Raw genomic sequence first — 25,425 nt, 5'->3', positions numbered from 1 at the left:
GGCCCATTCGAGTCAAGCGCCAACTAGCGTCCGGGGCGGAGCTTATCGAGATACAACATCGCTGTGCGGTCGCCGAGCATCCCTTGCGGTCCCCACACTCGGAGGTCGGGAGATATGACGGTTCCTGGTCACTTGGCCTGGTAGCTCTTGCGCGACTGAGATCATGGTGGCCCCGCGGAACACCGCATATGCGGAGGAGAGTGCCGAGGTGGAAGTGCTCTATGCGAATCTCGAGAAACTCAACCACCTCACCAAGAAGATCCAGGGCTCCCTAGTGCGTCTCGAAACAAGCGGCAAGGTCGTCAAAGAGGCCATTGGGCCAATCTACAGCAACACACAATCCCTTCAAATTACCAATAGCAACATCGACAAGGTGAACGATGCCATTGATCGGTTGCGTCAACCTCTTGACGCGAAGAGCCGCGAGGAGGGCATTATCCGCGCAGGGTATGTTTTGCTGGCCCTGGAGTCACGACCAGTGAGCTCGGGAAACCAATACTGACTGGATCATGCCCTGTATAGTCCGCAAAGTGCAGGTATCTCGCAGTACATTTCAGCGATGAAACGAGTTGAGAAAGCGCTGGTCGACCTCAACGCGACAAACCTTCGGTCGAATCAGAAAGCCATGTCCGACTTCAACGCCCTCCTGAGTACAGGCAGCAACATGCTGCAAGATACCTTCAGGGCTGAGCTGGGACAACATGCGACACCCATCGAGCCGCTACATTATCTCACAAAAGGTGCGCAGCACAATCAGACTGTTAACGTTGTACGGCTCGCAGCCGTGGCTTTGGATCACAACTAATACAGCTCACACAGACTTACCCTTTCCAAGCTTGGCCGAAGACACGGTGTCACACCTTACACAACTATGCTCCGCGATCAATTCAGCGGCAATGATTGGGCCACAGCGGGGAAATGGTGACAGTCCTGCTATAAAGATTTATGGAGACGTTCGCGGGCCGTACGTCACCGGTTCCCTTCACAATTTGTCCCTCGCATCCCTCAATACGGTTAAAAGACGACCAACGGACGGGCCTTACAAGCAGGGAACAAATGGTATCGGGATCTATTCGAATGCTTTGGAAGCTTTCATAGTCGCCGAGCATGGAATCATCATTCAGGTGTTTCCAGCGGACCAACAAGGACTCGTGCTTCAAGCGACGTTCCTCGGGGCAATGGGAGAGTATTCCAAGACGCTTCGGGAGTTGAACCAATACATCAAGGCGAACTTGATGACGGACTGCTTTCTGGCCTTTGAAATCATTGACATCGTGACGGCCATGTCCTACCGAATTGATTCTAAGACCGCCGAGCTGAAAGGCCTTTTGATCGAAGCTTTGCGGCCTGTGCGCGAGACTGCCAAGTTCTCACTGTCAGAACTGCTTGAAGAGATTAAACGCAAGGCCAGCAATGCGTCACTTCCCGCTGACGCTGGATCGGTCCCGCTGGTGGACGAGGTCATGAGTTCTCTGTCAACTTTGACCGGGTACTCGGGACCGCTTGCATCCATTCTGACTTCGCTGGGGGATGGCAATTGGCGAACCGATGCCAATGCCTCCGGGGCCGCAGTACTAGATGTTGGGCCCAATAGCGATACCCTACTTTCTCATTTCATCTTGGACATGATTGAGACCCTCATGAGCTCATTGGAGCAACGCGGTCGAGCTTTTCACCGATCCAAGGTCGCACTTGGTGTATTTCTGTCTAACGTGTTTTGCGTGGTTGATCGATCCATCCGGTCGAACTCTGACCTTGCGCGCTATCTGGGCGATTCGGAGTGTATCGCGCGAATTGACGCTTTCCGCAAACGAGCGACATCAACATATCTTGACGCCTGGAAAGACACCTCACAATGCCTTCTGGACGTACAGTACACGTCCCGGACTGGCGCGAGACCCAGTTCAGGCGGAGCCGTTGATTCCAGTGCTATTGTGAAAGGTCTATCTTCGCGCGACAAGGACGCAATCAAGGAAAAATTCAAATCCTTCAATGCTAATTTCGAGGACATGGTATCTCGCCACAAGAACATTCACATGGAACGCGAGGTGCGCTCTGTTCTTATCAGGGAACTCCAGGGTCTTCTGGAACCACTTTATTCTCGATTCTACGATCGCTATGTCGAGATTGACAAGGGCCGAGGGAAGTATATCAAGTACGACAAGGCAAGTCTGGCTGTGCAGTTGTCGCAACTGTCATGAGAGCTGGCTTGAACTCTCTGCCTGTGAACTTTCGAGGGCTCATCTTTCCGTGTCTACACTCTACAGTACTGAGGTCATATGAAGAATAACCGCCTTCTCATTGTCACCATGTCCAACTTGAAAATGTAACTTGTAATGTAATGGTCAAGGCTCAGTATATCATCCCCGCAATAGCATACGTAACTCCTTCGCGTGAGTATTGCAGACTCGACAACGGTAATACTCCCCCACTTATGGGCGCTCTTTCCCGCATTGCAATTCTCCTGTCACGGGATCTGCCCCACGCTCCGACTTTACGATAACGTGATAAGCCCCGCTAGGCCCGATGATCGCATGCAAAATTTCCGTGGTCTCTCATCCCACAACTCACATCTACATGCTTCGCGTGGCTTGTTCTTGTCTTGATTAGAATTCAATTCAGACCGGTCATCATGTCTGCCAGCAATGACATCTATCAGACTCCTCTCAACTCGCGCTATGCGAGTAAGTTGAATCTCCCGCTTTTCGCCCTCGAGAACGACCTGATTTGAGGAAGCAGACCGGGAAAACAAATCGCTGACCTCACTTGACTCACGATTGATCAGGCACTGAGATGAAGTATCTTTTCTCGCCTCGTATGCGCTTTTCTACGTGGCGCAAGCTTTGGATCTGGCTTGCCGAGTCCCAGAAAGGTACGATCATCTAGAAGGGAGGGATACTCAAATGGATGAGTCAGTCTATGAGACCAATGTACCGACATCGGATCTTCGAGTTGCGGAACTACGAGAGGCAGTGGGTGAATCAACTCAGTTGTTCAATTGACTCATTTGCAATGCTTAGAGCTCGGACTTCCCATCACCGACGAGGCAATTGAGCAAATGAAGGCTCATGCCACCATCCAAGATGAAGAGTTCAAGGTCGCCGCCGAGGAGGAGAAGCGTCGCCGCCACGACGTGATGGCCCACGTCCACGCCTTTGGTCAGGTTGCCCCTGCTGCTGCGGGAATCATTCATTGGGGTGCTACATCTTGCTACTGCACTGACAATGCCGACTTGATCTTGCTTCGCGATGGTCTGGATATCCTCATTCCCAAGTTGGCTGTTGTCGTCGACAAGCTTTCTCAGTTCGCGCAGCAGTACAAGGACCTGCCTTGCTTGGGCTTCACCCACGGTCAGCCTGCACAGCTTGTGACCGTTGGTAAGCGTGCCTGTCTCTGGATCCAGGATCTGCTCATGGATCTGCGTAACCTCGAGCGTGCCCGTGATGACCTGCGCTTCCGTGGTGTCAAGGGTACTACCGGTACCCAGGCTTCCTTTTTGCAGATCTTCGAGGGTGACCATGCCAAGGTTGAGAAGCTGGATGAGCTGGTAACCGAGAAGGCCGGATTCAGCTCTGCCTTTATCATTTCTTCCCAGACCTACTCTCGCAAGATTGACGTGGACGTCGGCAATGCCCTCGGCTCGTTTGGCTCCACTTGCGAACGCATTGGAATTGACATTCGTCATCTGGCTATGCTCAAGGAGGTTGAGGAGCCTTTTGAGAAGGATCAAATTGGTAGCAGTGCTATGGTGAGCTTCCCAACTGTGGTATGGGCATTTATGGGGGTGACCGTCTAATTGTTCCCTAATAGGCCTACAAGCGCAACCCCATGCGATCAGAGCGTCTCTGCTCCCTCGGTCGCCACCTCCAGAACCTGCCCAAGGATGCCCTGGACACCTACTCTGCTCAGTGGTTTGAGCGCTCATTGGTGAGTTTGCATGAAACCAAGTTGGCGATGATACGAGCCAAGATATTGACTCTGTTCTAGGACGACAGTGCCATTCGCCGAATCAGCATCCCCGAACTCTACCTGACCGCCGATGCTTGCCTTATTCTTCTGAGTATGTGAATCGAATCGGCAGTTCTTTCTTGTTTTTTCTCTCCTCCCCTGCCAACGTGAAACCATGAAATGGATATTAACACGTTACAGACAATGTCAGCTCCGGCTTTGTCGTCTACCCGGAGGTTATCAAGCGTCATGTCAACGATGAACTTCCATTCATGGCTACGTAAGTGGATCAATGACTCTTCAAATCTTGGCGAATGATCCTGAGCACTGACATCTTCTTAGTGAGAACGTAAGCAAGACCTCACATTTCAGCTGAGTTGCGACTATGATTGGAAGCAAACTAACACTTCTCAGATCATCATGGCCTGCGTGAAGAAGGGTCTGTCTCGTCAGGATGCCCACGAAGAAATCCGTACGTCACATTCTCCTGAAATCACATAGCTTTCAGCTTTCTCGTGACAAATGAGATGACCTCCACTAACACCCTACTTTTCCCATCTCTGTCTAGGTGTTCTCTCCCACCAAGCCGCCGACAACGTCAAGAAGCAAGGCAAGGACAACGACCTGCTCGACCGCATCCGCCGCACCCCCTTCTTCAACCCCATTCTCCCGGAGCTGGACGCCCTCCTGGACGCAACCACCTTTGTCGGCCGTGCCCCTCAACAGGTGGAAAAGTTCACCACCACCGAGGTTGCCGCTGCTCTCAAGCCCTATGCCTCTCAGATCGCCAAGGGCGAGACTTCTTCGCTCTATGTCTAGAATTGTCTCACGAAACACGCTGTCGCCCGGATGTCTTCAGGAACCACAGCATCATCATGCACCATGACAAGCGGGGACAACGGAGTCTAGGTTCAAGACTTCGGGACACGGGTCTCGTTCATCCGAGCATCGTCTGGGCCGTAGCTTCAATTTGACGGAATGTATATCACCGATCTTGGAAAGAAAAAAGATATTCGGGGGGGGGGGGGGGTTCGAGGGGGTTCGAGAAGAAAAAAGCGAGGGCCAAAAGCTAGAAGCAGGCTGTTGTCATTATGGAAAACAAAAAAGGTGTACTTTGAGAGTGGAACTCGGTGGGTTGTTTAAATGGACAGAAATACCCAAATAGAATATTTTTCATGAAGATCCCTGCTGGTGATTGTCAAAGTAGAAAAAAACGACGTATCGATTCGCCCCAAGCAATGGACCGAGGAAACATGTGTAGAAGACAAGAAGTCATCAATTAGAATATCATAGTCGGCCAAAGATCCCTGTAAACAGGAAAAGCGGATAAAAGAAAAAAGCAAAAGAAAAAAGCAGAGGTCCTCCCATCCATTTCTAATGAGAAGACACCAAAAAACCCCGCCAGAAAAACGTGATCAATATCAAGAGGTGAACTAAAGCTGACGGGGGTCTGAATCGGATCGGTCCACACCATCTTCGGTTTTATGGGCGCAGCCCAGAGGCAGAGGCGGGGGCGAGTAGGGGGCTTAGACTTTTGAATGTGTAGGTTCATCTCATATTTGCAAACAGGGAAGATGATGGGGGAATTTTGAGAAAGGGACCAAGAAATAGAGCGACTCCAGAATGAAGAGTACATATCAATTAGAGAGAAACAGTGGGCCAAGAGTCAAGAAAGTGAAATGGTCACATCATGAGAGTACTTTTCAAAAGGCATCATAGAGTCAGCTCAAAACGGGGGGGGGGGGGATAGTCTGAGAAGTTAAATTAGTGAAAAGGCTTGCCGTGGAGTCTTTTCTCATTGAAGGAGGCCAATGACAGACACGGAGAGTAAATTTGAGAATTTTGGGCAGAAGACGAATTGAAGGTGGGAAGAAGGGTGAATGGAAGAAGACAGAGAATAAGAATCATGGCAAAATCATTCGGTCAACCTTGTTGATTCGAGACCTGGCGTCGACGACTGAGAGATGGGGTCATGGAGGCATCGTAAAGCCACACGACAGTTCAAGGATCGCGGGTAAAAAGATCCAGGTACGGAAAGAGCTGCAGCATTTTGCCACGCCCTGGACTCCAGGACTGCGAGTCGAAACAACCATCGGTTGCGACATATACCCAGCCGGAATCACATATCGTAGCATTGCTTTCGGGGGTTTCGCAGTAACCGCTGAACAGATCCTCCGGTGTCGGCTCTTCTTTCTTACACGTTGGGAAAGCCCATGCGAAGCGGCGTTTCTACCATTCCAACCGTGAGAACGATGAATGATCGCTTCGGTCCAACAGTGTCACGCAGTAATGATGGCGAGACTGGCTTGGGTAGGCAGTTCTAATGTATGGTCCTCAACGACCGCCGAGAGAGCTGTTAGGTTAAAAAGGCGCCTGTCGGGACGGCAAGCATGGGCTTTTGATACTGCTCGTTTGAATCAGGGAATCACTCCAGTCGGTCCGATAGCGGCTTGGGAACAGCCAGCTGGTGAAGATTGTTGTCAATTCGACATGGACTTGATCCGGCCGAGGGGCGTTTCAACGCGGCCTGAGCATAGTCGTCTCAAATCCACCCTTGCGCGGGACTTCTGACTTCGGGGTCTTGGTCAGCATCATCGAGCTCTCAGCTGCATTGTCCGGCGCTGGAGACACCTTATGATCTTTGGGCATGGCCGATGTCAGATGATCATATATGATCCAGCTCCTCGAGCAAATCAGTCAAGCATGATGACGGCAAGCACAATGTGGGCAGGGCACGGATCTGAGAATCTCCTCTTGTCCCTGCAACGTGTGGCAGTAGTCGCACCCCATGGCTCGTCGGTCATCCTTCCCCCCCCCCCCCTCCAAATCGGGTCACGTTACCCAAGTCGCACATGTGCGCTGTCCACGTGAAGACCACGTGGGCAGTCACGAGCAGATCGTGTGATGTTGCTTGGCGAGTCGGACTGTGTGGCCCCGGAGAATCGTGTCGGGAGAGATTTGGCGATCTTCACGATCGGTCTCGTCCGTCTGGCTTCTGCTGTGCAATTGCGCATCGCTTGATGGATTCACTCTCGTTCTTCACCCACCTCCTTCCCGCCATGTTGTGAGGCCGAAGTCGCTCCCATCCACTACCACCTCTCGTCTCCCTCTTCTCCCTTTCTCCCCGGACTCGAACAGCCGCTATTTACCTCAAGGAACAACAACACAGAAATCGAAGCCAAACATACGTCGCAAACGGAGATCAAACTCCCCCCAAAACGAAACAAGGTTCTTTGAGACAGCGCTGTCGTTTCATCTTTCTCAATCATGCAAATCATGGGTGAGGGAAGTAAACAAAAAAGAAATCAAAACAGAAAAAGAGAAGGATTAGACAACCCCCCCCAAAAAAAAAAAAAAAAAAAAAAAAAGTTTCATGCATCCAAATGCTCAATTCGACAATTGAACCCAAAAAGATCACGCGAAATATCATGCGCAAGGCTCAAGCATCTCCCGCACCGGGGGGACCGGGCTCTGCAGGCGTAAACGGTAGATAGAACAGATCCCGAATCAGCCAGAGAATATACAAGACACCTAAAACCCATAGTGAAGCCATCAGCTTGTATGTAGATGAGCGCCAAGTGACGCGCCGAATGAGACGGCGGCCATCGGGGCCCTCGATGGGCCCTCGACGCGGTGCACTGGACGCCATTTGCGAGTGCGCATAGGCGGGAATATAAGATGCGGGAGGGTATGCGGCCTCACTCATGGGCTCGCTGTACGAGGTTCGACGGCGGGACATGATCAAAGGATTCGGAAAGAAGACCGCAAGGAGACCGCTGACGGATGATGATGAACGGGGAAAGGCGGTTTGTTTAGGTTTGACCAGGTTGGGTTAGGTTAGGGTAACTAACGGGGGGGGGAGGGGAGCCAGTTCTCTTTTTTTTTTTTGTGGTAGTTTTGGAGGTGTCCTTTTTTTTTCCTTCTCTTAAGTTGTGTCAACGGCCAAAGGCCAACCCGACGGGAAGAGAGACGATTTGGACACGAGACACACCAGGGATGCAAAGGAGAATCCGAGAGGCACGAGGCAGAAAAGAATGAAGGGGAAAGGAAAACAAAAGAAAAAGAGACAATTTCAGCACTCTTGAAGAAAGAATACTCGATGGTCAAAGAAGGAGGGTTGGGAAGATGAAGAAGAGAAAGAGGAGGAGAGAGAAAGGCGACAGAGTTGCGATGGTGTTCTTTAGTGGTGACAGAGTGGGGTTATGATGGTGGTGGTCACTGGAGGAGGGTGAGGTAGTTCAGGTTACTAAGTTAGTCCTGATGGTACAATTCTGGGGGCAGCAAGTCAATCGCACCGGCAATGATGAGGACTGATGATAAGAGCCGGGAAGGGACAGATTGATATCGACCGATCGTGCAGAAAGCGATCAACGCTCTGGAAAGGCCACGATGGTGCAACCTTACCCGATGGGTCTGGGCAGCATCCAATATCGGCTTGCGCGGTGGGCGACAGTCCGTCTACCACGGCCGTTTCAAGATGCGCTCGGAGAGGGAATAGTAGTAGTAGTAGTAGTAGTAGTAGTAGTAGTAGTAGTAGTAGTAGTAGTAGTAGTAGTAGTAGTAGTAGTAGTAGTAGTAGTAGTAGTAGTAGTAGTAGTAGTAGTAGTAGTAGTAGTAGTAGTAGTAGTAGTAGTAGTAGTAGTAGTAGTAGTAGTAGTAGTAGTAGTAGTAGTAGTAGTAGTAGTAGTAGTAGTAGTAGTAGTAGTAGTAGTAGTAGTAGTAGTAGTAGTAGTAGTAAGATAGCCGGCGGATTTGTGAATGATGCAGTGAATTACCCAAAATGGATGGAGGGACCAGGATGCGATCCCGATACTCGCGCCAACTGGTCAGGTGGAGGGGGGTAGACGCCGGCTGGGTGCGCTTAGGGCGTATGGTATGGAGTCATGGACTCATGGAGAGAGGGAGAGACACGGGCACGAAACTTGAACTGAGTGACAAGACAAGACAGATTGATGACTTCAAAGTTCGTGTTTACTTAGTTACTTACAGTGTGTCCGTACGGGTGGCAATGATTCTCTGCTGCCACCACGATCAGAGCGACAGGACAAGGAGAGAAGTGGTCACCTTGGCACATGACGAAAATGTAAGGTCAACAGACCGGCTTCGGGAGGTGGTGAGTGGGAGAACGCGCAGTCCCAAGTCTACATAACCGGAAAGAGATGGATCATGGAGCAGATACTGCTAGTACGACGATGGCGAGGAGCCAACAGTAGGATGGACCAAGGAAAACACTGCAGCAGGGAATAGCGCACCCTCAATGGATGGACTCAAACCCAGACCAAGAACGATAGAGACCATCAAGAGAAAAAAAAAGAATAAAAAGAAAAAAAAAAGAATGACATTCCCCTCCACACACTTGCCCCCCGCGGTGGGGGGAGTCGAACAGAAAATCAAACCCAGATGGAACAATCGGACAATGGACAGGATCACAAGCACGCAGCCGGAAGTTGCACGAGATTCGACTCGCAATCGAACCCGTCGCCGTGGTTCACTGAAGAGACCGAGTTGCCCACGAACAATGGGAGCCACCAGATGGCCCAAGATGGACCCAGACGGAGCCAGATGGACACACAGGAAGGGGTCCCACCACCAGACCAGCAGCAGAACGCCCAAAGGGGCAATTTGCTGGTCTCCGGACTCCACGGATCCGCTTGGGGGGGGGGGGGGGGGGGGCGCTGATAGACGCTGTCAATGGAGTCTAGTCCGACCGGTGTCGAGACGGACCGGGCCACACCAGATTGGAACCGGGAGAATTTGGGGTTGGGGATGATTGGGAGAGACTGTGGCAGAGCTGGAGTGAGATAGCGCGGTGGCCCAGTGGAGGACTGTCAATAAGTAGTCGAGTAGTCAAGTAGTCGAGTAGTCAAGTAGTCGAGTAGTCAAGTAGTCAAGTAGTCAAGTACGGTACCCACGAAGTTACGGTAGGAGATACTGAGAGTCATATGGAACAACCTTAAGCGGAGCCACCGCAATGGATCAGCGGGCAGATCGACACGAGACGGGAGACAAAGATGCCGAAGGAAGAGAGAGAGAGAGAGAGAGAGAGAGAGAGAGAGTAAGCAAGACAGAAGAGGAAAAGCGAACGGACGAGCGACCGATAGAGAGAACATCGGGCACTGTTGTTCAATGATGGGCCCCGGGGTAATGAAGATGCTACCCTTCCATGGAAAGAGCAGAGAAAGAGAAACGTGAAGGAGCGGTCAGAATGTTGAGATATCATTGCTGGAAACCGGACTTCTTCGTGGCAATGGGCAGCCTTCATGGTCTGGTCTTCCGTTCTAGCCGTTTGGACAATTCATAATTACGCCGAGCTGAAGATCCTGTTCGGTATCTACCTGAGTCCCTACTACCTACTAGGTAGTACCTAGTAGTCCAGTAGGTCGTAGAGGCTCAAGGAGTTGGATAATGATGGAAATAGCAGTAGTAGTACTAGTACTAGTAGTCCTCCTAGTCTCCTACTACTGCCTGGTATGATCAAAGCGACGATCACGATACTTCGACCGCTTGGAAAAGAATGTCACGAGTCTGGACTCCAGAGTCAACAGTTGCTATCTTTGACAGCTGGTGTTTTTGGGGCATCACCTTTCTCCGGGACCAATTAGCCGTGACAGATTCTCACCAACCCAGCATGCGGGATCGACCGACCCAAGCGTCCAGATGCAGCGCGAGCAAACCCATCTTCAGATGAGTAGGACTCGACGGAGTCTTGGAACTCTGGAGTCTCGACGGCCTCGGCGGCTGCTGAAGAGACCGCCCCACATCTCTCGGTCAAACGGGTACTTCCACATCGCGGAGAAGTACCACACGGGAATATGGGAATATGGGAATATGGGAGAACGGGACGTGGAAGAGAGCTGCTGACACGGTGACAAGGTGACAACCTTGTCATCCTACCTGTACGTATGCCGCATAAGACCTACAGCCTAGAGTATAGAGTATAGTATATACTCTACTATACTATACACCCAACATAGGTGATGGTACTTCTAGGTAGCAAGTAGGATTCAATGTGATGTGCCCCCCCCCGGGTCGGCAGATAGTAGTTCACGGACATTGCAAGGAGTACTGAGTCAGTACGCCTTGCAATGTCCTAATAGCTTCCTTACATCCTTGACTAGACGCGTGCAGTAGACTTGCCAGAAGACACCTCCAAGCTGCACACGAGATTTCGGGGCAATAGGCAGAGATTCAATCGGGTATGGATGCGAGTAACTTGCGGGTGTAGGGACTTTCGTGGGCCAAAGAGACGTGATATTCGATCAGAAAGGAGGATCGTAGATGGGGAAGAAATTGCAAACTACATCAACTGTACGAAAAGAAAATGTAGCAAGGCGAGCAAGAGAACAGCGGGGTGGTCAATGACTATGATCAATTGAAGTAGTATAGATGGAAGTACCTAGAGAATCGACACTCGACACTGACAGACCTTCTAGGTACTTAGTACTGACTCCTGGTACCGAAGTTATCTGGTCGGAGGTGACGAGGACAGGTAGATATCCACTGCGTTCGGTTCATCGGAGCGCATCACCATATCAATCAACATCTTCAGGAGTAGAAATTCAAAACAAGCAGACCCGCAATTCCATCGTCCTGAAGATATGTCATTGGGCGCTCCGAGAGTTTCCCTCCGACGCCGGAACTGGTGCAAGTGCGGGCAAGCCAGGGGAGCTTCATGTCGGAGCGTGACATCGGAGTTCCCCAGCTTCTCATGAGTCAATCGCTCTCGAGTCATCTCGGTAGGCTTGAAAGGTGTCGCCCATGCTGACTCGGGTGCACTGGATTCTTGTCTTCCACTTGTTCTCCCGATTCACCTCAATTCTTCACCAACCTCCTCATCCCTATCTTGTGGCTCACGAGATCGCCAGGAAAATCAAAATCATTCGGCCTTCTCCAGTCGCTCGGGACGCTTCCAAACCAGAAGCAAAGACGAGCCAAAGCCTAACCTCGGCAGATCCGTGCGGGTCTGCGCGACTCATCCGGTCTTCGTCACTGCCCCAAACTCTCTCTCCGCCAGCTCCGATCCGTCCTCGACTCTTTCCCTCTACCACGCGACACCACTTCGCATTCTCCCCCTTCACGAGAAGAGACCAGAAAAGAATCCCGTCTTCCACTTGGAGAAAAGTCCGAGAGTAAAGACTCTTTCCGATTCATCCTCTCTTGGAACGTCCTTCTCGGCGGCCGTTCGGCCTGAATTGCCCGCACCATGTGGAAGCCGTCAGAGAGTCTGATGGAAACCATCAGGCACTATGCGAGCTTCCCCGCAACCGGAGTCTCGCTCAGGCAGATGGTTCAATTTGGCGATCGACCCTCGACCGGTATGGTTCCCCTTCGTTCTGCTGTGCCATAAGCCCTTTCGTTCCTTTCGCTTGGGAAGAGCAAGGAAAAGAAAAGAAAAAAAAAAAAAAAAAAAAAAAATGGGAGAGAATCCATTCGTCATTGACGCCGCGGTTGACTGACCACATCGTCGGTCGCAGGCACTCTGTTCCGAGCCTCGCAGTTTCTCTCCGAGGAGCTCCCCATCCGACTGGCGCACCGCGTGCAAGATCTAGGCGAGCTTCCTGATGGTCTCAGTTCGATGCCCTCCATTAAGAAAGTGCAAGATTGGTATGCGCAATCATTCGAGGTATGTCATTTCCACTCGATGCTGCCGGGTCGGCTCTTCCTCCAAACTCCCAATTTACCTTCCCTCAATCGCTCCATCCTTCCCAATGTCCTCCATCTTTCGTCTTCGTCCTAGCCTCTCCCTCCCCCAAGCTTGGGCTCCCCCCACGGAGGACCGTTGACTCACTCGCGGTGGATCCGTATCTAGGAAATCATCACCCTCCCCCGACCATCTCTCACCCAAGAAGTCAAAACCCGCCTCCTGCGGCCCGGTCGCGCAAATGGTCCCTTTCAATCAAAAATTCTTTCCGAAGCCACACAAAACCCTAGTGTCCGAGAGGGCCAATACGCCTCAGCCACGACTGCGAATGGTTCTCTTAACGGCAATAGCAAGTTGACGGCCGCTGCCGCCGCTGGTCGGCGGTACTTCTTCCCCGCCGATGGGAACGCAGACTGGCCCCCAGAGCTCAATGACTACAATCAGAGATTCTCTCAAACCCTGCAACAGATCAAGCGACGACACGACAGTGTGGTCACAACGGTGGCGCAGGGCATCTTGGAGTGGAAGCGGGAGCGGCAACGCATGCAAATTGACCCAACTATCCAATCATTCCTCGACCGATTCTACATGTCGCGAATCGGCATTCGAATGCTCATTGGACAACATATTGCCCTCACCGAGCAAACGCATGTGAAGCATCCCAATTATGTCGGCATCATCTGTACCAAGACCAATGTTCGTGATATCGCTTTGGAAGCCATCGAAAATGCGCGGTTTGTATGTGAAGACTACTACGGCCTCTTTGAAGCGCCAAAGGTGCAGCTGGTCTGCAAGGACGACCTCAACTTTATGTATGTGCCGGGTCATCTGTCGCACATGCTCTTCGAGACCTTGAAGAATTCCTTGCGTGCGGTGGTGGAGCAGCATGGCGCCGATCGGGATGAGTTCCCCGTCACCAAGGTCATCGTGGCCGAAGGCAAAGAGGACATCACCATCAAAGTCTCGGACGAAGGAGGCGGCATTCCCCGCTCCTCGATTCCCCTGGTCTGGACCTATATGTATACGACCGTGGAGCAAACGCCTAGTCTGGACCCAGACTTTGACAAGAGTGATTTTAAGGCACCCATGGCTGGCTTTGGGTACGGTTTGCCCATCAGTCGCTTGTATGCGCGCTACTTTGGAGGTGATTTGAAGTTGATCAGTATGGAAGGGTAAGATAGAGTTTTTTTTTTCCCTTGAGCCTCCTTCGCCCAATGTTCTTTCTTTGTCTTAAATCTTCGAGCATGATGTAAAGAGTCTCGGCGCGACAGGTGGGGGTCGTGAGATTCACATGATTTTCCTTCACCAACGACTGAATCGCTACCTGATCATTGGGCCATCAGCTGACCATCGGACCTTACTTCCTTTCGCAGATATGGTACCGACGTCTATCTCCATCTCAACCGATTATCCTCCAGCTCGGAACCCTTACAATGACAACTACCCGTCATGAGAGACGGCCGGACCCGGTTCAATACCTCGCACCGCCTGCACCCAACCTATATCGAACCGGAACCCAAGTCCGCGTCTTCTCGAGGACTGACACTTATGAACGTTCAGGCACATCGGTCCCGCATGCGCAATCGTGAAGTTTCTGAGCGCAAACAAGTCGGTGACGCAGAAAGTCTATTCCATTCGGAGCAACGAAAGACCGACGACGAGGAGGACATGTAAGTAGCCCAATCGTCGACTTGTTCCTCACCATGTTTGAGATTCTTTTGGGGGGTTTCGTTCTCTTCTCCGTTTCTCAATTTGACCTACTCGCCGATGACAAGATCTGGCGTTCAGAATGCGTTTACATGGGCAAGAATTATCGACGAATTCATGCTAATCAATAACTATCTCCTTCTCAACAGCGGGCAATTTGCACGAGCCTCGCCCTTTCTACTTTTAGTCATTTCGCTGGTCGTGGTTCACATGGACAATGGCCGGTCCTATGAACGAAACACGGCGGCTGAATTCAACACGACATGGGGATGGAACCCAACTTGAGCTTCAATTCAGCAATCTATTCATTTAATGACCAGGCTGGACTCGGGGAGAATGAGATGAATGACTCTTACATGAAACTTGCATTGACAAGCTATCCAGGCACGATCAGGCCATTGCTTTATTCTTATTGACTTCACCAACATCATCGTGATTCATCGGTTGTACCTCTTTGCTTTTGGCGTGGAGTTGATGTGGCCGGCGAAGGATGGTCTCGAGGTGTGTCTTGGAATTCTGAAGTCTTCTTATTGTTCAAACTTTTTTTTGTTCAGCGACCTCCACCTCAATGCTTCTGCATTTGGGATGAATTCGTCGATGAGATCTCCCACTTCGGTCTACAGACCCACTGGTTCCTGTACAATATTACTGTCTGATGATGATGTGCCGGGAGATAAGGACAGAACCAAAGTGTATTACATCAAGCCACCCTGGGCGATTGAATGAAACTCGGATATACCACCCATCCCACGTTTTTCAATTATATCTATTGATTGCAGTCCGCCACAGGATTCAATGTCGCTCGAGGTAATTTCATAGATCCTTGAACACGAGACCACTCCGCTTGCAAGAGCTTTGATCTCGATTCACCCATTCCCCATTCCCCTCCAACTCATCAACCTCGTCCCACCGACCCAGCCCGACTAACAACCCTCGAACTCCCTTCACTCTCCACACTCAACGAACTCTTATTCCCGGCTCGATTCACCCCCAACCCACGATTACTCTTCCTCTTTTCGCGCGGCTTCCCCTGCGGCCACCACGATAGATCCCCATCCTCAATGACCTCGCGATACGAGCCCGAGATCAAAAACGCGATGGAATTATCCACGCCCGATGCTGTCTCATATGGCCGAGATACGCCGGTCCCGGTGCCTCCTGCGGTTGAGGCAGAGGTCATGGGTGGGAGGAACTCGGATTTGGAGGCGGGGATGACGAAGCGGGAGCCGTAGAGCTCGTTCTCGAGCGTGGGGTTGTCGGCGGCAAGGAGCTTGGCTTGGAAGCGTCGGCGGGTTTGGGGAATTGTCTGTAGACTGAAGGTTAGAGATTCGGAATGGGCCTCGCTCTCTCGCTCTCTCGCTCTTGGTACTTCGTTCATCGCTTCACTGTTCTACCCTCTCAGAGATGCATGAGTTTTGAAGTGACTTACGCGGTGATTGTTCAGCGCATGTGTAACGAGCAGCTCCCAATTAGACAGGACTGCCAGCGCGGCGTGCTGCTCCTCGGTGAGGTGGCCCTTTGTGCGAAGACGTCGGGGTTGCGGTCGAGGGCGATTCTGCTGAGCTGGGAAATGCCCGAAATAACCCCGATGTCCAGGCTGCGAAGGAGTATTGTGTGCGTTTGGAACAGATGAATGTGGGTTGACGGGCTGAGCAGTGAAGTCATTTTCTAGAAGATGTTGTTAAGTGTCTGTGTCAATTATCCTCTGGAGAGAATTGAGTGGTCGTGCCAGTGAAAATCTTCCAGACCAAGATGCTATTGACACGTTTGTTGGGGGATGAGAATGTACCATTGCGCTCTTCTTCTTCGAATTCATCGTCCTCCTCGTCATCCTCGTCGGTCACGTCATCGTCATCATCTCCTGAGTTGCTGCTTTCTTCGTCTTCCGATGCGTCAATGTGCATGCCATCTTCCATTTCCGCAAGAGGCATTTCTTGGTCGGCCACATCCAGTTGCATTCCCCCATCTTCAGAGTCAGAGTCAATGGAGATGTAGGTCCGATGACCCGTATGGGGACCAGCCTCGGATCCTGAATCTGTGTCCATGATAATGATGGGTGATGCTGGATGGGACGAATGAGTCACGGTGGTGAAAGAAGAACGAATTTATAGGTAGAATATGATCAAGCTGGTTCAAGCAAGAACGCAATATCGAGCGGCAAGAGAAGCGGTGGACCAGAACAAGACGATTGAATCCAAGTCCAGAGTATGGAAATTGCAAGCTCGCACAGTCAAGTGAATCTAAGAAAGGCGGTATCACTTGGTAGCAGCTGGGCTTGACCACGTGCAATCATTCAACCATCAATGAAATACACACGTTCTCTCGTTGTTTGCAGTCACACAGCGGAATCTGTTTGCTTTCCTAGGGGCTATACCATTACCTAGTGGAAATCTGCGTGTGAATTCTGATACTGGCCAGGCATCGTTTGTCGTGGCCGACTGGTTGATTGCGCAATCAGACTCAGGGGAAAATCCAAGTCAATGATGGATTGTTGCCGCGAGTTTTTTGACTCTTGAAGTTATGCAGCAAGTGTTCAGGTAGTGGTGAGCAAAGTCACGTAATCATCTAGTTTTAATGTCAATTATGCAGGTACTTGAGTTGAGGAAGCCCATCTTACAGAGACCAGTGGATAGCAGCTAGCTGGCTTTCAGTTATGCAGGCCTGTTAGACTGCCAGATCCTGCTATTGAGCTGTAGCTTCTAATATATGCAGCACTTATATGAGCGTTGTAGGTCGTATTGCCAAACTTGAGAGGATGAAGTAGACGTGAGTTCAGCGAAGAACTTGAGAGTATGAATGTTCGTGTCGGGGCTGATCTCCCACTCTTTGAATGCCTGAGGCCACGACTTCTCCCACTTTGTGGAGGCGGGGGGAACTTCCACTCCCAAATCTCCTAATTCTGCAACCGCGCTAAGCCGAAAAGAAGCATCGTGAGGCATTCAGGGTTGGTGCTATGAACGTGGGAAGTATGATCTGTAATTGTCCTTCTTCCTATACATGGTCTCCTAAATCACCAATGTAACTGATACTGGGATTATGTACCTTCTGAATACTCTTTTCACCTTTTTGAGAATTGTTCCAGACCATCTTGAGAGGCATTACAGAGAAGAATGCACAGAAGTTGGACACCGTTCCACTCCACGAGGGACTTATCTAGTATTGTCAAGATGTTCGGAGATGCATTGCTGTCTGAAGTGCCAGAACTCTATGCCTTATTATGGAATATAAGAAGCTTCACGGTGAAACAGTATACTGCTCGCAAGTCCACTGGTACTTATTACTATCAATCCTCAATTCTTCAATTTAGCATCAGTCCTCTACTGGACTTGCCGTTCGGCTCATTCATTCTTCTGCACCAACAGTGTCACCGGTGACCAATTGTAGATAATCCCATCCGCTCTTTCCAGCGTCAATTGGTGCAATTGAAGCTCTAGCTCCGTAACGGACAGAAGAGACTGACTTCCCAAAAGACGCTTGATTCCCTGGAGGATTTCCCGAAGAGCCAACAGATACGTGTTGGTGCAGAGATGTTTCAAGTCATGGTCGAAGGTCTTGCGCTCCGCTTCGATCATGCGGAAATTCACTTGACGCATTTGGTCTGCTAGACGAGATACCCAGCTATATTGACACAAGTACACACGTGCGTCTTGTTAGCAACCGTGGCCCATATGATTGTCATAGGCCCGGCTACATACCTGTAATCAAGGCCGACCTTTTCGAACACTTCGTTGATTTCACGTTCAAACGCTTCGGCCTTGGGCCCTTCGACATATTGGTGGACCAGGTCGGCTTCCTCCCACTGGATGAAGCCACCGGGTTCTTGGAAGCCAAGATCAGCATTGCACAAAGTAGGAGGAGCAGGCCTTACATCACTGAGGGCGTTCCATACTCAACAACGACTTGACATGGTTGATCAGAAGGATTGTATTCTTGCCCCGTAAGTTGCTTGCCCACATTCTCAGATGCACCACGTCAAATTGGCCGGCAAGTGACGCGGGCGGTTCAGTCAGAGAATCCAGTGTATCGAGAGTGACATTTTTCGGCCAGAGCTTTCGGATTGGGAATTGCGCATCGGAGATGTCGAATCCATAGAGGCGAATGGTGGATGGAAGTTTTCTTGCGAGATCGAAGATCCACACACTGGCGGAAAGTGTTACTGGGACATTGCTTTCAAGGCCGGATGGGAAAGACAACGAGGTTCTTCTTTTGTTTTATCGAAAGGAGAAGAGGCTAACTTACGCCGTTCCAGTTCCCACCTCGGCGATCTTCATGTCGTCTGTGACGGGAATTCCTGGGTGTAATTCATATCCCGTGTGCATTTTCCAAAGTAAATGCTGCGCATCTAGCCTGCTAGTTTGTTAGTAATCTGCGTGTCTCTTAGACAAACGAACTACAAACTGGACCCCCCAGTACTGAGAACTTCAAGTCAAGCAATGATTTACCGGATAGAGTCGGAGATGCTCCGTCCCAAAACATAATCGTCGTCTTTGGTCATGATTTGCTGCTTCTCAAAATTGCTTCGTAGTAGATCAACCAGACAGTTGTGGGTGAAACGAATTGCTTATTCGGAGAGGGCCGTTGGAATAATTGAAACCATTCGGACCGATACTATATTGAGATTTGATGAACTGCAAGGTGAGTGGTGATGTGAAGACCTTTATGTCCGCTACAGATATCCAATGATCCATTGGTGGCTTCAACCCAACATCAAGAATGACGACAACGAATTCGAGATCGAGAGAGCCGTGAGGCGTTCAACTCGATTTACGTGCATGAGGCAAAGAAGACGAGGAAACATGGAATAGACATGGAAAAAACATCCATCGGCAGACATACATTCCAATCAAGTTCGGGATAATCGCCTGACTCCATAGCGTTGAAAATCAGAGATAAGTGACCTGGAGTAGATCATCCAGGGCTTAACAAATCAGCAACGTGCTGCAGTAACTTTAGAACACTCCAATGGGATCTTTCTGCACGAGGCCTTCAGCTTTCTGGTGGCTTGCTCTCTGGTCATCGAGATCTCTCGCCCTCGTCAGGCATTCATGCGTCATGTACGTCATTCATTGAGACAGATAAGCTTTATCCAAGGAATGGTCTCAGTGTTTTCTTTTCAGACATCGAGTGCGACAGTCTCTGCAGTACTGGTGAGGACAGGGGCTCATGCACGAACGAGATCGGTCGGCAAGAATAGAACCTGAAAAGGAATGCTAATGCAAGCAACATGCAACTCTTCATGCATCACTCATGCACCACCCCCACTTCAGTCTTCTTCAATGGAAGCCTGATTCAGTCTTAGAGAGGAAGAACAAATAAAAGAGGTGGACGTGACGTGGTCGGGACGACTTCTTAATGACAATGATAGGTCCGGCAAAGGAGAACCGATGGGACGGGCGGTTATATTGGACATGCCTTTAGTCAGTGTAGCCTGACTTCTGTGGTAGTCTTGCATCGATCGTCAGCTGGAACATTCTCCATAAAAGGAAAAGGCTTATATGTACACAGAGATTCAGCAGACAGTGGCGTTGACAAGATGCATCTCAACAACTTCCAAGGGAACCTGGAAGCCTGAACGAGGTAGAAGGTCGAGAAGCAAGGCCAACCTTAAGCTATAGGTAATTTATGTAATGGTTTAGAGTTAAAGAGAGAGTCTTTTTGCTATACTAGCTGCCTGGTCCGAGTCCTGAATGACCGTACGTATCAACGTATCAATAACTCAGCGATCGTTTTGCAGAGTACTACATTGTAATGAACAGCTATTAGTATAATCATTACTCAGACAAATCTTAATATCAAGATCAAATGAGCAGAAATTGTAGATACAGATCACAAAGGGCTTGGTATTATTCTGAACTGTCAAGGCAATAATTCAAGGGAGCCGAAGAGAATCCATGAGAGCCGAGCAGCAAGCCCAGGCCAGACTATCTCAACGATCAAAAACTCAGATATGCTCACGCCCAGTAGCCATAAGGCGTTCAAGCCACGTAAAGGCTCACGGTGGGGTCAGTTGAACAGTTCAGGCGCATCTTGACGACAAGATCGCTTAGCAACGATGAGTTGTTCAAAACTTAGTTCTCTATCAGCCCGAAGACGGCCTCCTTACGGAGTGCTTCCGCTTTCTTCCCAGATCATCCTGGATCTTCGTCGGCCAAATGAGCCACAATCGTATCGCAAGCCAGAGTCTATGTTCGGTTCAGAAGAAGGGACATGAGGATATATCGATGATAACATCATCGGTTCCTCTCCTCCACACACTCTGTAAAATTTACTTTCTTCGAGCAGGTTATTCAGTGCAACAGTCCCTGTCCGATGGGTTCGAAAAAAGGCATCATTGGATAACGTGCCTATGCATGATGATGCAGCTCATGATCATACTCCTGCTCAATCGAGTTCGAGATGATGTGTAGTCTCGCAATAACCGATGACTTCGTGGCTCTCACCGACTGTGCCACAAGCATTGGGGATGGCTTAACAAAATGCTTTTATAGTTTGAAAGCCTACACATCAGTACGAGAATAGTCTCATTATACCATCATATTTCTTTTTCTCCGAGTCGGCCTATCTTCCAAGATGACTGTCGACCGGACATCTATCACTTTCACTTTCCGAGGTGATGCGCTTGAAAAAGTAGCTGCAGTGCTCGCTCAATTCTCCCATGAGGATTATTTCGCGTATGAACGCGAGGGAGAGTGGTTCATTGGCCTTGGAAACCGCTCAACGTTGCTTATTGACCCTCAAGGCAAGACTGTGACCACCATCACAGGGTCCCAGGAGAACTCACGCTCGATGGGTCAAACTTCAATCTCTGATCTTGCAAGAGAATTCGTTCGCACCAACCTGAAGGCCGGCGGCAAAATTTTCGGCCAGGCCGGGTTCAACTTTGCCTCTCGCTTGCGAGGGAAAGATTTCAAGGCTGGTCAATGGCCACTGCTGAGCCTTCTGGCTCCGACGACCGAGCTCACGTTTCGACGGGACGAGATCACCGTTGCTGGTGTTGATAATGGTCGAGCCAGACAGTTGCATGACTTGATTCAAAGTGATCAAGTGCATTTTGACAAGTCGTTGCTCGGCAGTACTGCTCAACCCAATACGGAAGAGAATCCGGAAGAGTACATGTCCAGGGTTGAGCAGGCTTTGCTCGAGATCAACGAGGGTTGCTATACAAAGGTGATTGTATCGCGAGCGGTGAATATCCAAAGTCGAATCAATATGCCAGCGACGCTTCTCCTAGGTCGACGGGCCAAAAATCCTGCCCGAAGCTTCTCACTGAATCATGCTGGATTCCAAGCAACCGGGTTCAGCCCAGAACTCGTCATGTCAGCCAAACAGGGAAGAGTCATCACCGAACCTTTAGCAGGTACTCGCTCTCGCAAAGGATCTCCAGCTGAGGTGGAAAAGCTCCGTCAGGAACTACTGAACGATCCAAAAGAAATCGTCGAGCATGTCATCTCCGTTCGAGAAGCAGTGGAAGAGCTCAACCGACTCTGCGTACCCGGGTCGATTAACATTGACGATTTTATGTCCGTTCGCCCACGAGGCGCCGTTCAGCATCTTGGCTCTCGAGTTGCAGGAAGGCTGTCGAACGACAAAGATATATGGGACGCCTTTGAAGTCCTGTTCCCTTCAATTACTGCATCAGGCATTCCAAAGGATGCAGCCATTCAGGCCATCCAGCGTCTTGAGCCTCAAACTAGAGAACTTTATTCTGGAGCCGTGATCATGATCGAGGATGAAGAATCTTTGGAAGCTGCACTCGTCTTACGCAGCGTGTTTCAGGATACAACGCGGCGATGGATTCAAGCTGGGGCTGGCGTCATTGCGCAATCAAATCCGGAACGCGAGCTGAGGGAGACTTGCGAGAAGCTGGCTAGTGTCGCACCATTTGTTGTCGTAGATTCCGAGCGTTGAGGAAAGCCGGGGCAGGAACTCAAACCCTAAGATAGGGTTGGACAATGTGTGCAAGATTTCCTGCGGCGTTTTTCTCCAAATCACATGTTTCAAGTTCCTTCGTTTCGTGCGCACACTGTCGCACGTGATACGTCGTAAGAAATTTAGGTCATCTGATAATTTTGACACCGGTTGAATCGAGGGCTCTCAAGTCGGCAGCGTATGTCGATTGACACAACCAGATCAGCCAACGGTGGTAGCCGCAGCAATGAGGTGATCTCCATCAAAAGACCGTTTCAAATCTATTCTAGCATCCAAATTCTTCATTCGAGCGCCGACTGTGGTCGTCTTGGTCCGAAAGACGTGAGCTGGAAGTTGCCCCCTCACTAGGTAGTTATCGCACTCGATGCTCCAAATGCCCTCCATCCAATGGACCCACGACTACATCAGAGATGGAGAGCTCAACTCAGTTGATCTTTTGAACTTGTATGACAGATATGAGTATAAAGGCAGAATATAACACTTCAGAATCCGAGATCGAGTGATGGATGTCCAACGCCAAAAGATAATGCCGCTAAACCCGACATGAGAAAATATAACAATGAAAGAGGCGGATATGCAGCAACGATTCTGCAGATGTAATTACGAGCAGGTATTCATGTAACTATTCTTGGGCCATTCATAGCCAGTATCCGCCCTAGAATATGAGAAGATGTGAGTCGGCGAATGTCACAGTGGCTGAAACAACATAGTAAAATTCAAGGCCGGTTTTGACTTACCAAATCGTCAAATTGTGGTTCTCGTACGCCTTGATATGTTCTTTGATATAGGCCGTAGTTTCATAACCAGGTGGGTCACAAGTCACACTGATGTCGTTGGGATCCTGATAGATGCGGACATAGTCAAACCGCAAAAAGGCCGGCATGTACTCGCGGATGCTTGAATTCTGAGGCGCAAAGTTGTCTGCCATACCCAAGTTCATGATCATACTCATCGGCTCCAGGGGAATCATTCTTTGGCCAATGTTGCCATTGGGGCCGATGGCACGGCCATCCAGTGTCCACGTCTTATTCTCCCCGATGAACCAGGTGACATTGCCGGTCGCTCCTGGGTGGTATTCAAAGCCAAAGCTTTGATATTCGGTGCCGTTATACCAGCGGCTGTTCAAGGTCGACATGCCCGACATGGCTTGCTGGTAGATACCACCACGATAGGCATTGATCTGAGTGATAGATGTATCGTAAACGGCAGTATAGTCTAGCCAAAGGAATATTGTTAGCCGCCGGGATCCCCAAAAGAACTGTGCCTGGACAAGGAAAGAATTGATCAAATACGCACCGTAGTCAGGCATGTACCACAGGTCAAATGGAGCTGCCTGTAAAGACTGGGAAGCTGTGCCGACAAAGGGTCCGTTTTCGTTGAGAGGGGCGGTGCTGCCTTCGATAACATCGATTTCAGGCGCGCTTCGAGCGCGACCCGGGGTCGGATGATCGGAACCAGGGCATGCACATCCCGGAAGTCTCATTCCAGGGAGGAAATTGATACCATCGAGAGAACTTTGGTTGGGAGTGATGCCGGCGTCGCATCCATCGTGATAACTGTACGGCCACATGCCATCGGTGGTCGCCGCATGGCCAGGACGACCCAGGTTGCCCATGGCCCAGAATCCAGGCCAGAATCCTTGAATATGACCGTCACCTGGAAGAGAAAGACTGGCTTCTAGACGACCTCCTTTGAAGCAGAGTTTGTTCCAACTTTGGACCATGCCAGATCGATACTGAAGGCCATGGTTCTTGAAGTTATCGAAGCGAATCTCCATGACTCCGTCATTTGTAGTAACCGCATCAGGGTCGTACCACTATGTCCAGTCAGATGGTTCTGTTCCTTCAATTGCTATAGCAGTAAGAGTGTGTACAAACCTCTTTGTCCATCGTCACGCCATACCAAAGGTCGACTGCTTGAAAGAAAGGATCATCTTCGTCGTAAAAGGAGCGACCGGGCATATTAAACTCGTCCGAAAACTTATCACGTCGTTAGAACTGATGCTCAGAAATCTCATCCTGGGTCTTTTTCCTCCTTCACTCACCACTAGCTTCCACTCCCTGCCGTCGGCATTCATCTTGGTCATTGCTTCCTTGGGAGTGTCAGGGTCGATCAATCCGCGCCGAATGTTGTTGAGTAAAGGCGTTTCCCCCACATCGAGGCAAAGATAGTCTCCATCTCTGCATACTGGAGCAGGTTTCGTCAAACCCTCGACCCAAGTGCTGTTATGGTGATAATCAGCATTGTCGGACTTTCTCGTACCTGACACGAAACAGAATGCCACTTACATGACTGGGTACCCGATAAATAACACCAAGATGCCCACGGTCAGTAAGACAAGCCCTCCGAGATTCACCATGCCCCTTCGATTCCAAATATCACAGTCCCGGTCCTTGTCGGCAGGATCGGGGTTATGCAGATAATCATCCTTCTCAACGTCTTCGGGAAACAATAGCAAGCCATCGGTAGGCATTATATTGAACTTCTCTGAAACAGTCTGCGTGTTCACGTCGTATTCTTCGCTGTCGGTACGACTTGGCGCCAATGAGTAGTCCTCGAAAGGGTTGAACTGGAACCGGCTTTCCCGACTCAGGGAGCTGACACTTGATTGTCCTCTTGATCGTGAGGACCACCTGTCCGGCGATCCTGATCGGTCCTGGCCATCACGCGGCGTCGGTCGCAATTTGGGCGGTAGAAGGAACTCGGAGGAATCCGGTGCAGGTGCACCTCCGTATGGAGAGACGCCTTGTGCGCCGAGAGGCAAATGCGCCTCGGGTCCATTCGAGCTGATAGTCCGATGCAAGCTTGACCCATTGAGCGGGCTTAAACTCTCGTCCAACTCGTCGAACGGATCATGGCACCCGGAATTAATGCGAATGTGAGGCGTCGCCTGGCTGACAATGGTCTGATCCGAGTCACTGCCGGGCATGTTGGCGTTATTGTGTGTACTCCCACGGCGTTGAGGTTGATTCTTCACACGATCCGAGATTGCTCTTCCCAGCCGAACCGAAATCCCTACAGACTTCTTCTTCTTCTCCACCACTTGGTCGTAGAAGTGCTGTGCCAAGCTTGCCAATTGCACCGAAATGTTGTGATATCGTCCGTTCAACTACGTCGAATCAGCCCCCGTTTCCTCTCGACGTTCCCAGCTACTGGCAAAGTGTCACAGCGTCACAGCGATAGAAACGCACAACCGATCC

At 50.3% G+C, this 25,425-nt stretch overlaps 9 protein-coding genes across 9 annotated transcripts; 4 read left to right on the top strand and 5 right to left on the bottom strand.

Annotated features, from left to right (window-relative positions):
* Positions 1-163: 163 nt before the first annotated feature.
* Positions 164-2,201, top strand: N7539_005898 (EXO70 family protein; the record flags this gene model as incomplete). The annotated part of the gene is made up of 3 exons (XM_056935500.1): positions 164-447; positions 523-740; positions 820-2,201. 3 exons carry the CDS (start codon positions 164-166, stop codon positions 2,199-2,201), a joined length of 1,884 nt encoding a protein of 627 aa, XP_056789372.1.
* Positions 2,202-2,632: 431 nt separating this feature from the next.
* On the top strand, positions 2,633-4,767 carry ade13 (adenylosuccinase ADE13; the record flags this gene model as incomplete). Its single annotated transcript, XM_056935499.1, has 9 exons — positions 2,633-2,684; positions 2,786-2,872; positions 3,021-3,748; positions 3,811-3,927; positions 3,988-4,060; positions 4,150-4,228; positions 4,291-4,297; positions 4,363-4,420; positions 4,517-4,767. The coding sequence occupies 9 exons, from the start codon at positions 2,633-2,635 to the stop codon at positions 4,765-4,767; spliced, it is 1,452 nt and encodes a 483-aa protein (XP_056789371.1).
* Positions 4,768-7,387: 2,620 nt separating this feature from the next.
* On the bottom strand, positions 7,388-7,687 carry N7539_005896 (uncharacterized protein; the record flags this gene model as incomplete). The annotated part of the gene is made up of 1 exon (XM_056935498.1): positions 7,388-7,687. The coding sequence occupies one exon, from the start codon at positions 7,685-7,687 to the stop codon at positions 7,388-7,390; it is 300 nt and encodes a 99-aa protein (XP_056789370.1).
* Positions 7,688-8,406: 719 nt separating this feature from the next.
* On the bottom strand, positions 8,407-9,022 carry N7539_005895 (uncharacterized protein; the record flags this gene model as incomplete). The annotated part of the gene is made up of 2 exons (XM_056935497.1): positions 8,407-8,799; positions 8,936-9,022. The coding sequence occupies 2 exons, from the start codon at positions 9,020-9,022 to the stop codon at positions 8,407-8,409; spliced, it is 480 nt and encodes a 159-aa protein (XP_056789369.1).
* Positions 9,023-12,151: 3,129 nt separating this feature from the next.
* N7539_005894 (PDK/BCKDK family protein kinase) lies at positions 12,152-14,581 on the top strand (the record flags this gene model as incomplete). Its single annotated transcript, XM_056935496.1, has 5 exons — positions 12,152-12,263; positions 12,423-12,571; positions 12,758-13,761; positions 14,044-14,259; positions 14,446-14,581. The coding sequence occupies 5 exons, from the start codon at positions 12,152-12,154 to the stop codon at positions 14,579-14,581; spliced, it is 1,617 nt and encodes a 538-aa protein (XP_056789368.1).
* A 610-nt stretch (positions 14,582-15,191) lies between these two features.
* On the bottom strand, positions 15,192-16,341 carry N7539_005893 (uncharacterized protein; the record flags this gene model as incomplete). Its single annotated transcript, XM_056935495.1, has 3 exons — positions 15,192-15,602; positions 15,726-15,964; positions 16,086-16,341. The coding sequence occupies 3 exons, from the start codon at positions 16,339-16,341 to the stop codon at positions 15,192-15,194; spliced, it is 906 nt and encodes a 301-aa protein (XP_056789367.1).
* A 1,293-nt stretch (positions 16,342-17,634) lies between these two features.
* N7539_005892 (uncharacterized protein) lies at positions 17,635-18,791 on the bottom strand (the record flags this gene model as incomplete). The annotated part of the gene is made up of 5 exons (XM_056935494.1): positions 17,635-17,914; positions 17,992-18,115; positions 18,186-18,436; positions 18,536-18,643; positions 18,739-18,791. The coding sequence occupies 5 exons, from the start codon at positions 18,789-18,791 to the stop codon at positions 17,635-17,637; spliced, it is 816 nt and encodes a 271-aa protein (XP_056789366.1).
* Positions 18,792-20,866: 2,075 nt separating this feature from the next.
* N7539_005891 (putative salicylate synthetase) lies at positions 20,867-22,204 on the top strand (the record flags this gene model as incomplete). Its single annotated transcript, XM_056935493.1, has 1 exon — positions 20,867-22,204. The coding sequence occupies one exon, from the start codon at positions 20,867-20,869 to the stop codon at positions 22,202-22,204; it is 1,338 nt and encodes a 445-aa protein (XP_056789365.1).
* A 754-nt stretch (positions 22,205-22,958) lies between these two features.
* On the bottom strand, positions 22,959-25,154 carry N7539_005890 (SKN1/KRE6 family beta-glucan synthesis-associated protein; the record flags this gene model as incomplete). The annotated part of the gene is made up of 4 exons (XM_056935492.1): positions 22,959-24,041; positions 24,103-24,204; positions 24,270-24,447; positions 24,514-25,154. 4 exons carry the CDS (start codon positions 25,152-25,154, stop codon positions 22,959-22,961), a joined length of 2,004 nt encoding a protein of 667 aa, XP_056789364.1.
* Between the last annotated feature and the right edge of the window lie 271 nt (positions 25,155-25,425).

This window comes from Penicillium diatomitis (genome assembly GCF_028827545.1).
Source record: "Penicillium diatomitis strain IBT 30728 chromosome Unknown utg000006l_segment0_segment0, whole genome shotgun sequence".
NCBI lineage: Eukaryota > Fungi > Ascomycota > Eurotiomycetes > Eurotiales > Aspergillaceae > Penicillium > Penicillium diatomitis.
This window is presented reverse-complemented; position numbering and strand designations above follow the sequence as displayed.